This window comes from Pseudonaja textilis, chromosome 4 (assembly GCF_049901715.1).
Source record: "Pseudonaja textilis isolate UNSWEBS1 chromosome 4, rPseTex1.2, whole genome shotgun sequence".
Taxonomy (NCBI): Eukaryota; Metazoa; Chordata; class Lepidosauria; order Squamata; family Elapidae; genus Pseudonaja; species Pseudonaja textilis.
The window spans coordinates 76,800,432-76,814,835 of NC_141993.1; the positions used below are offsets into that span (position 1 = coordinate 76,800,432).

The 14,404-nt window shown below is 38.1% G+C and overlaps 1 protein-coding gene across 16 annotated transcripts in view; it reads right to left on the reverse strand.

Moving 5' to 3' along the window:
• PHC3 (polyhomeotic homolog 3) overlaps positions 1-14,404 on the reverse strand; it is a 48,560-nt gene that overhangs the window by 3,607 nt on the left and 30,549 nt on the right. For all 16 annotated transcript variants that reach the window (XR_015743622.1, XM_087933441.1, XM_026705778.2 and 13 more), the window contains 5 exons: positions 12,741-13,597; positions 10,046-10,196; positions 6,734-6,987; positions 4,966-5,125; positions 1,448-1,562 (listed from right to left, as the gene is read on the reverse strand). Coding sequence is in view for 15 of the 16 variants with exons in the window: in XM_087933441.1 (XP_087789567.1) it covers positions 1,448-1,562; positions 4,966-5,125; positions 6,734-6,987; positions 10,046-10,196; positions 12,741-13,597 (1,537 nt within the window). In the remaining variant the exon portion in view is untranslated. The remainder of the gene's footprint in view (positions 1-1,447; positions 1,563-4,965; positions 5,126-6,733; positions 6,988-10,045; positions 10,197-12,740; positions 13,598-14,404) is intronic.

Sequence of the window (14,404 nt, forward strand, 5' to 3'; positions counted from 1 at the left end):
GCGCGCGTGTGCAGGGGAGAGGCGCACATTGCTTTGGGCACTCAGTGCTGAAAAGGTTAGCCATCATTGGTATAGGGCTTCCTGCCTGAGCAAGGAGTTGGACTAGAAGATTTCCAAGGTCTGTTGTTCTGTTCTGTTCTGTTCTGTTCTGTTCTGTTCCTATTCCTATACCTATTCCAATCCATTCCATTCTATTCTTTCTACTCTACTCTAACTCTACTCTATTGTTAGGATTGGTGGCAGAGTGCCTTTAGTCTCATCACAAAAAGCTGTTAAGATTCAGTGACAACTCATAATTCAAATAAATATCAATACTCTAGATGAAACTATGCATAGCCTGGAATTAATTTACTCATTACCTATTACAACTTTAACTGATGTAGTCACTTCATTGCAAAATATATTCACAAATTTTTAAAAAAGTAGAGATTTGATTTGAAATGTTTATATTAAAAACTGTGTGTGTGTGTGTGTCTGTGTCTGTGTCTGTGTGCACAGGTGTACATTTCTTTTATAGCTTGAATTCCCCCAAAGGTTCATTGTGGCTAATACAGTAATTGTTTTATTTCATTCTTGCAATTTCCACCCATGAGATAGATTGGGATGAGAGAGTGATTGGTTCAAAAACTTGGCTGAGGAAAGGCTAGAAACTGTATTTCTCCATTCCTCATCTGTATTTGGTGGAGATTTATCATCTTTGATTATTTACATACTCTGAATGATTCTTCAATTATTAAGTTTTAAAATGTGCCAACTGAATACGACTACGATTTAAAATGGGCTTTGTTTTTTTCTTTTAATGCTGCTTAGGTTGAACAACCTGTTTCCTTTTCTTTGTTTTAATTGCTTTGGACTTACAAAGAATCATTTTGCCAATGAACTTGAACTCTACTTTCAAAATATTATTGTTCTCTAAAGTTGTTATGGTGTTATAAGTTTCTGATTAAACACAATTGACTAAGCAGTTTACATATCTAAAGGACAAAAGAAGAAAGCTGACAAAAGAAAAGAAAAAAATCCATTTGACTGGACGTTTGCAAATTCACCTCAGTAAAACTTTGAAGGCAGAAGCTTGATTTGGTGGGGAAGGAGAGGGAGAGGGTGGGAGGAAGGGAAGAGAGAGAGAGAGAGAGGGAGGGAGGGAGGGAGGGAGGGAGAGAGAGAGAGAGAGAGAGAGAGAGAGAGAGAGAGAGAGAGAGATTCCTTTGATACAAGGACAGATATTAGTCTGTTCCAGAGTATAAGTAATATTCCTGACTTCCAAACTTGTCTTTTAAAAACCATTTAATACCATGTCCTTATGGATGGAACCAGCAAACCCCTTACTCAGGATCACCACAGCGAGTACCTATGTTTGGGACTCATCTGATTTAGTACATTTGATTCCAAATCCTACGCTGTATTCATGACTTTTACAATCTCTCAAATGATAACTAATGAAGAATACCTCTTAGCGCAGGACATGGTGCAGAACCTTTTCGACCTCAGGAACTTGTTTGCGTATCCCATTTTCCCACAAAATTCACACTTGAGGAGATCTGTCTCCATCTCATCCAGTCCCTCTAAAGGAAATAGCAGAATAAATGCAGTTAGTTTGAACCATTCCATTGTAACAGAAGTGTTTGAAACTCTCATGTCTTGGGGAATGACCTGGTGTTTGGGAATGACTCAGAAAAGCTAGTGGTCAGGAAGGCGGCCTTTCCTCATGATGGAACCTTCACTGATTTAAAAACATGATTTTTTTTAAACGAAGAAAAAAATGAAGTAAATCATGAACACAGCATTAGTTCTGCCAGATTAAGATCAAATAAAAAAATAATAATCCATTGTGGACCACCTCACCCTAGGAACCACATATATTATTACAATTAGCCTCATTAATTGTGAATATATTCACAATTAAAATTAGAAATTGAAGATGTTTTTGCTCAACTGAACCATATGTCCAGTCTGCCTAGTTCCATCTTCTTAAAATGTCAATTGTTTACCATGGAAACACAGGTGTTACTAAGTGCTTAATATTTTGTTAATGATATATTAACATATACTATATATTAATAGTATTAATATATTAATGATATACTTAATTAATGACACTCTAACAACTGTTGGAACTTGCAGTGCCATTGAACAAGGGGTACTGACAACTGCTCTTTCTTTTTTATTTAAAATTATATTTTTTTGTTTTGGGGTTTTTTTTTTTTTTTTTTTTAAAAAAAAAAAAATGGAGGAAACAGAAATCGGTCCCATGACATCCTCAATTCAACAACCTGTGCAGCCCTCGTTTAATGATGGCAACCCCTGACAACTGACATTGTTCAGTAAGGACTTTCTTTTAAACTGAAAATCTGAGTTTTTAATACCAAGACCATCCACGTATCTAGCAATAGTACTTAGGCTTATATACTGCTTCACAGTGCTGCACAACATCCTCTAAGCAGTTTACAAAGTCAGCATATTGTCCCCAACAAACTGGTTCCTCATTTTATCGACCTCGGAAGGATGGAAGGCTGAGTCAACCTTGAGCCACTGAGCTCGAACTGCTGAACTGCTGCAACAGGAAGTCAGCAGAAGTAGCCTGTAGTACTGCATTCTAACCACTGTGCCACCACGGTATATGTTATTTGATTTTACTCTCTACAGTCTAGTACAGAAAAACAGGCACACTGTGTTGTTCTATGCATTTTAGCTTGGAACTGTATGTCTTTTGATCCTGTAAAACCATACATACTTTAGCAATAATAAAAGAGTTCCTACATATCCAGGTTTACAAATGTCAGCATTCAAAACTACAGTCCTGCATACGCTAAAACTAGAATACGCTAAAACATATGAAGAATGGTTACAGGAACTGGGCATGGCTAGTCTAGTGAAGAGAAGGACCAGGGGAGACATGATAGCAGTCTTCCAATATTTCAGGGGCTGCCACAGAGAGGAAGAGGACAAGCTATTTTCTAAAGCTCCTGCAGGCCAGACAAGGAATAATGGATGGAAACTGAACAAGGAGAGATTTAACCTGGAAATAAGGAGAAACTTTCTGACTGTGAGAACAATCAACCAATGGAACAGCTTGCCCTCAGAAGTTGTGGGAGCGCCATCACTTGAGACTTTCAAGAAGAGATTGGACTCCCATTTGTCAGAAATGGTGTAGGGTCTCCCGCTTGGGTGGGGGGTTGGACTAGATGACTTATAAGGTCCCTTCCAACTCTGATTATCTGTTATCTGTTATGCTTCCCGAGAGCAAGGCTCATTAAAATTAAAAATAAGATTGATAAAAACATGGCTTGCCCTCCAAATTAATACATTTAATGAAAGAGATATGGTATTTCCTAGTAAATTCGTATCTTTTTTTTAAAGTCCTTAAACAATATCTAATATCAGTTTCCATCACTTATACTGCTCAGTCATATGTCAATCAAACCTCTGCCTTTTATTTAGCGAAGAAAAAAGCCTCCAATATGTAGTAATAACACAGTGGGGGCAAATTTATATTACATCTCACATGCAACTTTAACACTGAAAATATTCAAAACCTTTAACTCACAGAATTACAGGTAGTCCTCAACTTACAAGGGTTTATTTAGTGACAGTTCGAAGTTACAACAGCCCTGGAAAAAAGTGGCTGTTGATGACCGATGACTGTTTTTCACACATATGACCGTTGCAGCATCCTCATGGTCACATAATCAAAATTCAGATGCTTGGCAACTGGCTCATATTTATGACGATTGCAGTGCCATGCAATCCCCTTTTGCAACCTTCTGACAAAGTCAATGGGGAAGCCAGTTTCATTTAACAACCATGTTGTTAACTAAACATCAGCAGTGATTCACTTAACAACTGTGGCAAGAAAGGTCCTAAAATTTAGGCAAAACTCACTTAACAAATGACTCAATTAACAACAGAAATATGGAGCTCAATTGTCGTTGTAAGCTGAGGACTACCTGTAGGCCCTGAAAGAATATTTTCTGGTGATAATAACAAGGTACATTTTAACCTATAGACGTTTGAATTTTCTACCTTATTCTGGGCGGTGCAGGTTGCAAACCACTGTATATGAATACATTCTGTGAATATTCAATACAGCTTAGGTGAGCTGAAGCGTTCACCAGATCAGGGGTCTCCAACCTTGGCAAGTTTAAGCCTGGCGTACTTCAACTCCCAGAATTCCCCAGCCAGCAAAGCTAAGCCTGGCAGACTTCAAAGGTGGCTGGGAAATTCTGGGAATTGAAGTCCGCCAGGCTTAAACTTGCCAAGGTTGGAGAGCCCTGCACCAGATTACTACCAGCAGGAATTTAAAGATGGATTCAAGTGACTCATTCATGCAACCAATGCAATGTTTATTCCCGTTTCGTGACAACAGTGCTTCTGATGCAGATGGGAATACAGCTAGTCCTCGACTTATGGCCACGATTGAGCCCAGGATTTATTTTACGACTTTTCTTTCCACAGTTGTTAAGTGAATCACTGCAGTTATTAAAATGATTAATATGGTCGTTAAGTGAATCTGGATTCCCACTGACTTTGCTTGTCAGAAGGTCGCAAAAGAGGATCACATAACACCACTACAATGGAACTGTCATAAAAACAGTCAGTTGTCAAGCATCCACATGACCATGGGAATGCTGCAACGATAATAAGTGTGAAAAATGGCCATAAATAACTTTTTTTTAGTGTTGTTGTAACTTTGAACAGTCACTAAATGAGCTGTTGTAAGTTGAGGACTACTTCTATACATCTTCCAGAGCCCTTAAGTTCATCTAACATGAAAACCTAAAGCCAGATATAGGATGTTCCCTTTAAGTTTCAGCACTGACACCTCACGATTGATTTGTAACTTCCTTGCAACAAATTCTGTTAAGAATCTGGTATCCCAAAGGTAGGAAGGCAATTCAGGATGACACTTAAAGCTCCTGGAAAAATAGAGGACTAAGCATTCATACAGATTAACTCCAATACAAAAACCTTCAGTAATTATGTCCTCCATCTCTGTGTCTGAGGAGTTGTCTGCATGTTTGGCGTTGTTCTGAAGCTCTGGTTCAACACACATAACATTCACAACTTGCTCCTCCAACAAGAGTCTCTTTTTTGCAGGCTGGTCAGTCAGAAGAGATGAACAACTTACCTGTTAAGAGAGAAAGATGAAATCATTAACAACAACCACAAAAAGTTTGGTTCCTCATGTCAAGTGACTGAAGATTTCACAGCTTTGCTAATCTTGTAGCCTAGTTACTGCTACAAGGACATACAGAGCCATAGATTAGATATTTCCATCAACTTCAAAGACAGGGACTAGTGTAGCCATTTGGGGGTCCAGAGGCTATGAGTGAACCAACATATGGAAGAAAATGTGAAATGAAATATGGAGATATGGAGAGGAAATGTCAGTTTCTAATATGAAATAATCTTTGTTTGAATCTTCCATTTGTGGCTTTGTAATGAGATACCACAGAAAAACACAAACGTTATTTTCTCAACACATTCTGAGCTACCATTCTGTTATTTTCATAGGAAATTGATTATATTCTGCTGTCTCTTTCCACCTTGACATGCACAGGAAAACAGATTGAGAAATATAACTTTTTTTGTTATGAAAGAGAGTAACAAACTTTAGGATGAAGGGCCATAAGTTGAAAACACACATTTATATTTACTCTCTGGGTGTTTGTGTTTGTGTTTGTGTGTGTTTGTGTTTGTACTGGTATTTCCCATTTGCCTTTCGATGCGCAGCTCTTATGAGCAATTTTGCAAGCTGCACTGAATGCTAACAGTACATTTAAATTTAACAATACATTTAATAATAAAGCAGTAAAAATAATTGCAGTTATGAAACAGAAAAGCATTGAGCCTTAGTTGCATTTGAAAGCTTTCTTCAACAAAAAAGCAGAAGAGTCCATGCTTCCTGTCCAATGGAAAATGTCACGCTACTTCTACCCTAGTGGCTTATCTTCTTTGAGAAGCAACCTACCCCGGGAAAGAACTGGTTTTCACTCAAAAAGACAATGGGAAGGACAAGCCAAAATCAACACGAGGAATAACACTTCTCAACCACATGCTGATTATTCCTCAGCTATGGGCCTTGTCTCTCTTGAATCCCTGCACCCAGCACAACTATTTAAAAAAATCTCAAAACAAAAATAACTAAAAACAAATCAGTTTTAAATATAGTTTAAATGTAACTTTGAAACAGTAAGATACATTGTTTTGTTTTTTAAAATCGCCAATCCAAAATTATTGATGGGCCAATGCCTGACATTTATGTTTAGGTTATGCTTGTTTCTTCCCAGAGTCAACATGGTTTACAGAAATTTATAGGGAGTAAATACAGTCATTAACTAACGCTTACGAGTCTATCAGAATTTTATTTATGAAATATATTTAGCTATGCAGTTCACCAGAAGTGACTCTGGTGAGAATGCTGGTGATGTTGAGGAAAGGAGATTCGGTCATTTTGCTTTTAAGCTCTTGATAACACTCAACATGAGCCAAAAGGAGCAGTAGTTTCTCTATAAACGTGTGTATTTTATGACCTCACATATTTTCTTCATTTATGGGGTACCCAACCACTCATGTGTTAAGTCTTACATTACAAAATTTGGTTACTAACAAGACAATTAGTCTAAATTATTAACAGAGATTAAACAAACAGAAGCCCCAAATAACCACAACACATTGCCTTTTAAAAGGAAAATATCACACATACAAGGTGCAACGATGTATTTTTTACACTTACAGGAAATGGTTCTAAACCCTCTTGGATCACAAAGCCCTCAATAACATGAGTCAGGATTTGTGGTTTAACGATAGCCTGTGGAAGTTTGCTTTCTATGCTAGGGTTTCTATTGGACATTGATGCGCTGTTAGTCCTTGTTGCAATTGCTGGGAGCAAAATAGGTGGCTGTGGAATAGAGGCATGTGAAGGGTCTGATGGTGATTTAATTACAGATGCGCTGACTGATGAGGCCGTTGAAGAATGTCCCTCTTGTTCTGGAAAAAAAGTAATGTATGTATTTTAAAATAACTCAAATATCTTCATAATTATAGAAAGCATCACTTTCGTTCATAACGTGGCTATTACAGAAGTCTCTTCCGATATTTATTGCATCAACTGACATGTTAACTTTGGAAAATGAAGCAGGTCTAGGGACCATATGAATGCTTCACAGAACATATAGCATTTCCACCCATTAATTTCTTCTGGAGCAGGCAGACTATGGTTCTATTGGGGCTTTGCTGCCCTCCTGAGGTTGATTGTATCTCCCGATTCCTTTTCATTTACCTGCTCCAGCAAATTTATTTACCCATTTGCAGCCACCCCTAGATTTCTGGAAGGCTCTACTTTTGCAAGACCCAACACTTAAATTAGACTTCTTTGACTTGCAAGTCCTGATGAACCTAAAGCATTCTCTGTTACAGATTTTAGAGTATCCAAGGCTCCGGTTTTAGACTAAAAGAACTCCATGATTGTTGCATTTTGCAAAAGAGGTCTTCAACAAATCAGAAAATCATCAGTGGCTTGAAGATGGAAAAGCTAGTAAGGGAAAGCCCAGTGAATAAAGAGCAGGATGGCTTTATCCCTTTCCTTTCAGTAATCTCAGCTACATCAAGGCTCCCCTTATGAACGTATTCTTGACAGTGTCCAGCCTACCACCAAAGCCCTGCACACGGCCCATGTGGACAATAAAGTTTCCCACCACCACTGAGTTACTCCAATGTTCTATCTCTGAAAGCATCCATTCCTGCTTGCTTTTATGAAAACGCACAATAACTCAATCAGTAACTCCCAGCTGTGTACTCTTATCTACTGCTCTTCTGAGGTGTGCAGACAGCTTAAGTGAAACAGTTTGGGGGCTCAACTATGCTCTGTTAACCCTGCATGGCTGTTAGCTTTTCTCCTCCCTGTAACTCAATCATTCCTTGTGTTGCATTCTAAAATAACAGCTCTTGCCTTTCGTTCCTCTATCTCTCTCAATAAAGGAGAATGTTTGTAGATCAGGATTGAAATGAGGGGTCTTGGTGCTCTCTGAGCTTGGTTGTTTTCTTGAAGACGTTTCATTACCCAACTAGGTAACATCATGAGTGCTTTTGTCTGAATATTACCTACCTTGGGTAATGAAACGTCTTCAAGAAAACAGCCAAGCCAGGGTGCCCTCTGATATCTTTTCAGGTATATGAAAAGATCCACTGTGTTCCCTTTTAGTCTTCTCTTCTCAAAGCTGTCCATTCCCAGTCTCTTTTCTCTTTCTCTTTTCACAGGACTTCATTTCTAGTTCTCTGGTTAGCCTGCCTTTCTCTGATGCTGTTCTAATTTGTCTGAATCCCGCTTTTAATGTTATATAATTGCCCTGTGCAAATAAATGCAACAATGGAAGATTACTTAACTAACCAAATGAATCAGTGGACTAAAATGGGGGGTTGAAATGCAATGTTCATTGTGGGAATTTAGCATGCAATGAGGAACACAATATAGACACATATATTTTACCAATTACCAACACCTGACTTGCAGATGATCAGAGCTTTGTAGCTCTAGAAAGTTTTGAGGTTTTAGTTTCCTAATGGTTCCCTTTCACCAGATATATATATTCTCATTATTTTCTCTAATTCCTGCAGCTCAACAACACCCTACTATCAGTTACAGGGGGCTTTATGTTATCTTTTCTGTCAGGCTTGCCTCTTACTATTTTTTTCACCAGATTATATGGATGTTGGGATTCCTTGCCAGCTCTGTAGCCCCCATATACTTGTTCACATAATGCAGCGAGCTCTCTCCATTGTCTCCAGTATTTTTGAGCTGCAAAACTACAAGTGCAAAGAAGAGAAGGTTTATTTTAAACCCTAAGCCTGAGGTGTCAAGATCAAGACAGATCAGTTGATGATATTCCTTTTCTTCTGTTCCAATGCCTCAGGGGCTGCCACAAAGAAGAGGGAGTCAAGCTACTCTCCAAAGCACCAGAGGGCAGGAAAAGAAGCAATGGGTGGAAACTAATCAAGGAGAGAAGCAACCTATAACTAAGGAGAAATTTCCTGACAGTTAGAACAATTAATTAGTGGAACAACTTCCTCCAGAAGTTGTGAATGCTCCAACATTTGAAGTTTTAAAAAAGATGTTGGATAACCATTTGCTGAAGTGGTGTAGGGTTTCCTGCCTAGAAGACTTCCAAGGCCCCTTCCATCTCTACTCTTCTCTCTTCTACTCTACTCTACTTCACACTACTCCACTCTCCTCTCCTCTCCACTCCTCACTAAGGGTGACTTTATGTTCTTAAGACAAGGCAATCCAATCCAGGAAACTCTACCTTCTTGCTTTTAATTTACAACAACAAAGCAACAAGCCAAACTTTCAAAATGCCTTCACAATTTGCTAAAGCCAAGATAGAGTCGAGTTATTCAGGATAATTGCATCAGAGACATTCCCTTGATCTTACTTCACAGCCCTTAGCCTCAAAGGTGATATATCTATGGAGATTCTCAGTCATCTAGGTTCACGGTTGTCCCAACGGTGCTTTTTTTTTTTTTTTAAGTCACCTGGACTTTCTGGTTTTTCTTTAAAGACATTTTGCTTCTCATCCAAGAAGCTTCTTCAGCTCTGACTGCATGGTGGGGAATGTAAGGATTTATACTCCTGCAGACAGCTGGTCATTTGCATTCTTTTAGCGGGTTAAGGTCACCTGGAGGTTTATCTGTATCATCAGGGTGGTCACCTAAGTGGTGCAAATTGTTGTGGAGCTTCTTGGAACTGTTGAAAGGACTGTTAAAGAGGCCATCTATGTCAAAATTGAACAGCCCTCTCTCAACAGAGGGGGAGTGATATGACATCATCTATCTCCAATCTACAATATAGTCCTTTCAACAGTTCCAAGAAGGCTCCACAACAATTTGCACCACTCAGGTGACCCTGATGACACAGATAAACCCCCAGGTGACCTTAAAAGAAAAGTCCAGTTGCCTCTTGAAAAAAACAACTTTGGGACTTACATGAAACAAGAAATGAGAACCAGAAACTGGGCTCAGTTATAACACTACAATGTGTTCTTTTTCTCACCTGGAAAACCATCGTCATAAGTAAGCTCTTCTCTGCTTCTTAAAGTGATAGCTGGTGGTGACAGTGTTGGTGGGGTGGGAGTCCTAGCCATACGAACACCATCTGAGTCCTCAGGCATCTCATCTTCACAGATATCTTCCTCCTGATAAAGCTGCATTGAACAAATCAACCCAAGTTAGAGTCAAGCTTTGTATTTTGTTAATTTTGTTAGCTTTCCAGGAAACAATTTGAAAAATTATTAAAATGTAAATGCAACTATTGTCAATTTACTAGTAAAATCGATTCTCAAGAAACGTTAATTTTTAAAGGCAAAATCTTAAAAACAAATTAGGTAGCAGGCTGAATCAAATTATTACAGAAAAAGAAGAAATTAAGAAGATGTTTTTGCTGTAAGCCTGTCTTGCCTAAACTTGTTTCTTGGGATAAACAAATTAATCAGAAATCTAACATTGCTTTTTAAAATTATCTACTTTAAGTAGAATTATTCTGAGAACCTGGTTGAGAAGATGAAGAAGCATATGCTGCAAATCATGGAGCAAGCATGAAATTTTCAAAAAGATGTAGAAGAAAAAAATCTTTATAGTGATCAAAATACATTTAAAACATCAGTGTATTCTTCACCAGCTATAAAAAAGCTCTCACCTGATTTTGAACCCAAATAATTATGAAAGTACCTGACAGAATAGGATGTTCCAGAATGCTAGATTCATTTAACAAAATCACAACAATTGCACAGCAAGTAAGAAACCAATTTGGGGGCAATTTATGGAGATGGAAAAAGGCAGGTATCACTGATGTATACCATTGCCACTTTGATTCAATTTATGAATACAGGCAATTCTAAGGAGCCTTAACTTAGTCAAATTAGATATTGAAATAAAATAAAAAAACCACTAACAGTCTAAGATATATAGACAACAACATTATTCTCCTGGCCGAAAATGAAGACAATATGTAGTAAAACAATGTATCCTAAAATTCAAGGCAGAATAGGAAAAGGCTGGATTAAATCTGAACATCAAGATTAATGACAACAGCTGACTTCAAGATAAAATTGACAACTAAGAATTTTTTTTATTTTCCAGTGTATCATGAGAGTGCACTACAATGACTGGCATGGAAAAGATTTGGAAAAGTAAGGACATTCATCTTAACAATATTTGCAAAATATTAAATGTTATTGCTTTTTCTTTAACCACCTACCACTGTGAAAGTTGGACAATTAAAAGAAGATTACATGCCTTTGGATTATGTCTTTAGAAATACCAAAAAGAATGACTTTTTGATCTGATCAAACCAGAAGCTAAAATTACTGGAAGAAATGGAAGCTAAAATTTCCAAGGTAAGACTGTTTTATTTCGCTTGTGTCATGCAGTCATATTCTTAGAAAAATCAACTATGCTGCAAATTGTTGGGACTGCCTAGAAAATAGCATAGCTGGCTGAGGAATTCTGGGAGTTGAAATCCACATGTCTTAAAGTTGCTAAGTTTGAGGATCCCTTCTTTAGACAAATAGCATCAAGTAAGCTACTAGTTTAAACCAAGAAACGTTAATTTAAGCTGTAAAATATCAGAAAAAGAGGTAATCTATAACATCTCTGAAAGTTAGATGCAAGTGAATAGTTGTCAAGAGAGAGATAATTCCTCAAAGTAATTAGGAGTAGGATCAAAAACCAATAAAAGCAACCTCACTGAAGGAGGGCTTTGATAATTCGTGCGTTTACACTGAGAATATAAATTCTACAGCTGTATTTGTGGTTTTGAGATGGTTTGTGTTATTGTTGACTTCTGATCTTACATTCTGATAATTTAGGAAGCACTGAATTAGACTTGACTTCTGGTGATGGCATAGATAAAATGCCCACCATCTTGACTTTTCTGTGGATGTAATTTTAGCTAAGGATAATTCTGTAATTTCTTTGATTCTTTCCATCCACCTTGAATGTTATTTTACCCTCATGCTTGCCAAACGCTGTTGCTCATGAATTACTTCGCTTTAGTTGTGGGTTTTAAAAATTTAACTCAGACATTGCTATGTTTTTATTATTCCTGCATTTTTTAATGTGCGAATCATCCACAGAACTCAGTGGATAGAAATGTAACAGTCAAGAAAAACTATGAATACTGAATATAAACGCATATTTCTGTAAAGAGAAAATGCCTAAAACTTATAAAACTACAGTATGTTACATTTAAAATTGGGAATCATCCTTGATAAAGTCCATTGACATTTTAGGAAGGAAACCATAAAAAGACAAAATAAATTATGATGTCATCAATTACCTCTCAAACAAGTAAGTCTACTAGGTTTTATTAGAGCTTTGCAAAGCATTAGTAAGGAAGCATTGCCAAGCACACTGGGGCTAGCAAACCTTTCTTTTTTCAAGCATTAAAATAGCTACTCTCTTCAGAAGGCTCAGCACAGCTCAAACAATTATGATGAACTTTCTGAAGGACAGTGTCATTTTAATGCTCTGAGGAATGGATTTGGAATGGCTTCTCCTGTACAAAATACTCTATCTAGGTCTGCTTTCTACAGCTCAGCATAGTCTCTATTACAACAGTGCTTACATTGCTTTAAAATTCTGCTTCCTCAGCAGGAACCTAATGCCAATAAATATTTCAGGTAGCTTTCACTCGTCCATCTTTCACATAATTTTAAAACTAGAAAGAAAGTCATTCACCAGAGGCTTACCACTGGGGTTTCAATAGGTACCGCTTGTTGCACTTGGAGGTTTACTGCAACTGTTTGGGGAGGCGGGAGAGTCTGAAGTGGCAGCTGGACCAAAGCTTCAGCAGCGGGAAGCTCCTCTTCAGAAACTAAAGTATTTTGTACCAAAACCTGATCTTGGGACAAAAGTTCAGGCTGGACTTGCAAAGACGGAACAGGAGGATGGGTCATCTGTTGAGGGTGGGCTGGAGTTGATGACAGCTGTGGAGTGGTTGCAAGTGGAACTGGTGCTGGCTGCAAAGTTGGGTACGGTTGATGAGATGATGGCGATGACATCTGTTGGCTGGGGGACAGCATGGAAGGGTGATCTGCTGGGCCCACATGGACTACTGGGGAAGGGGACAACTGGGGAGGATGAGCGGCAGACTGTGAGGTTGATTGTGTTGAACTGTTGTCAGCTTGCACTGAGTTATGTTCGGACTGAAGCGCCGACGATGTTAGTGGATGGGACTGAATAAGAGCCTGGGGGTGGATAATTATACTGGGGGATTGGCTGGGCGAAGTAGCTGGTGGCGGAGATACTACAACGGATTGTTGTGGGGATGGGGATGGGGTTGGAGAAAGTGGAGGAGGGTGGACATGGACAGGAGTGCAGTGCTGGGATGGGGTAATGGTGGGATCTGGAGTCAGAGGATGGCTCTGAAGGGGAGCACAGTGCTGGGATGGAGTGGCTTCGTGGCTGGGAGGCAGTTGGAGTGTGATTGGTTGGACTTGCTGCTGCTGAAAGATTAATTGATGGTGAGAGAGCTTGCAAGGTGGCGAGTGAAGAGAAGGGTGCTGATGTTTTAACAGGGAATGAGGTTGCATTGAAGAATATGAGGCTACACAATAAAAAGGGGAAGATTTATAATTAATATTTCTTTAAGTACACAGAAAGCCATTAAAATATGCTTATTTTCAGATAAATACCAATATTTAAGTAGCTACTGTTTGCTGTTTAACACTCATTACATGTAATATACTTGAATTTGACAAAGCCTTAAGAGAAAGACAACTGGGATCATGTATAATGAAACTTAAGTTTGTATAAATTAATCCCTAAGATGTTTTGATTTGACTGGTTTTTAAAAAAATAATTTTAGAAATATTTAACATGAGCAGATTTAACTAAGGATTTATGCAACTAAATTTCTAAAAAAAAACACATTAAAAGAAAGAAAAAAAATCTTGTCTCTTAAGTGACTTATAATAGATGTCTGCTTTGAACTTTAACAGCAAGAACTAAATAAATCCCACTTTATCTTTATTTTATTAAACAATAAAAGAAAGCAATGACTATGATTTTTCTTGTAGTGCAAGGAAAATATATGTACTGGGTTATTCATGCTGCTTAATCTCTGCAAGTGATTCAAGGACAATTTTCAGCTAGAACTTTGAATCTTAACATTTGATGCCTACTAATTACTGAATTCTGTACTGAGGTACTAAATTTCTTCTAATCAATTCAGCTGGTTCTGTTAAGTGGCAAAACCTTTTCAAATGTTTATACACAGGGGATTCATTTCTTTTCTTTAAGTCTGTAGAGATTCTCAGCCATCCAGGTCATGGTTATCCCAAAGGTGCTTTTTCAGGAGGCAGCTGGGTTTGCTTTCTTTTCTTTCTCATCCAAGAAGCTTTTTCAGCTCTGA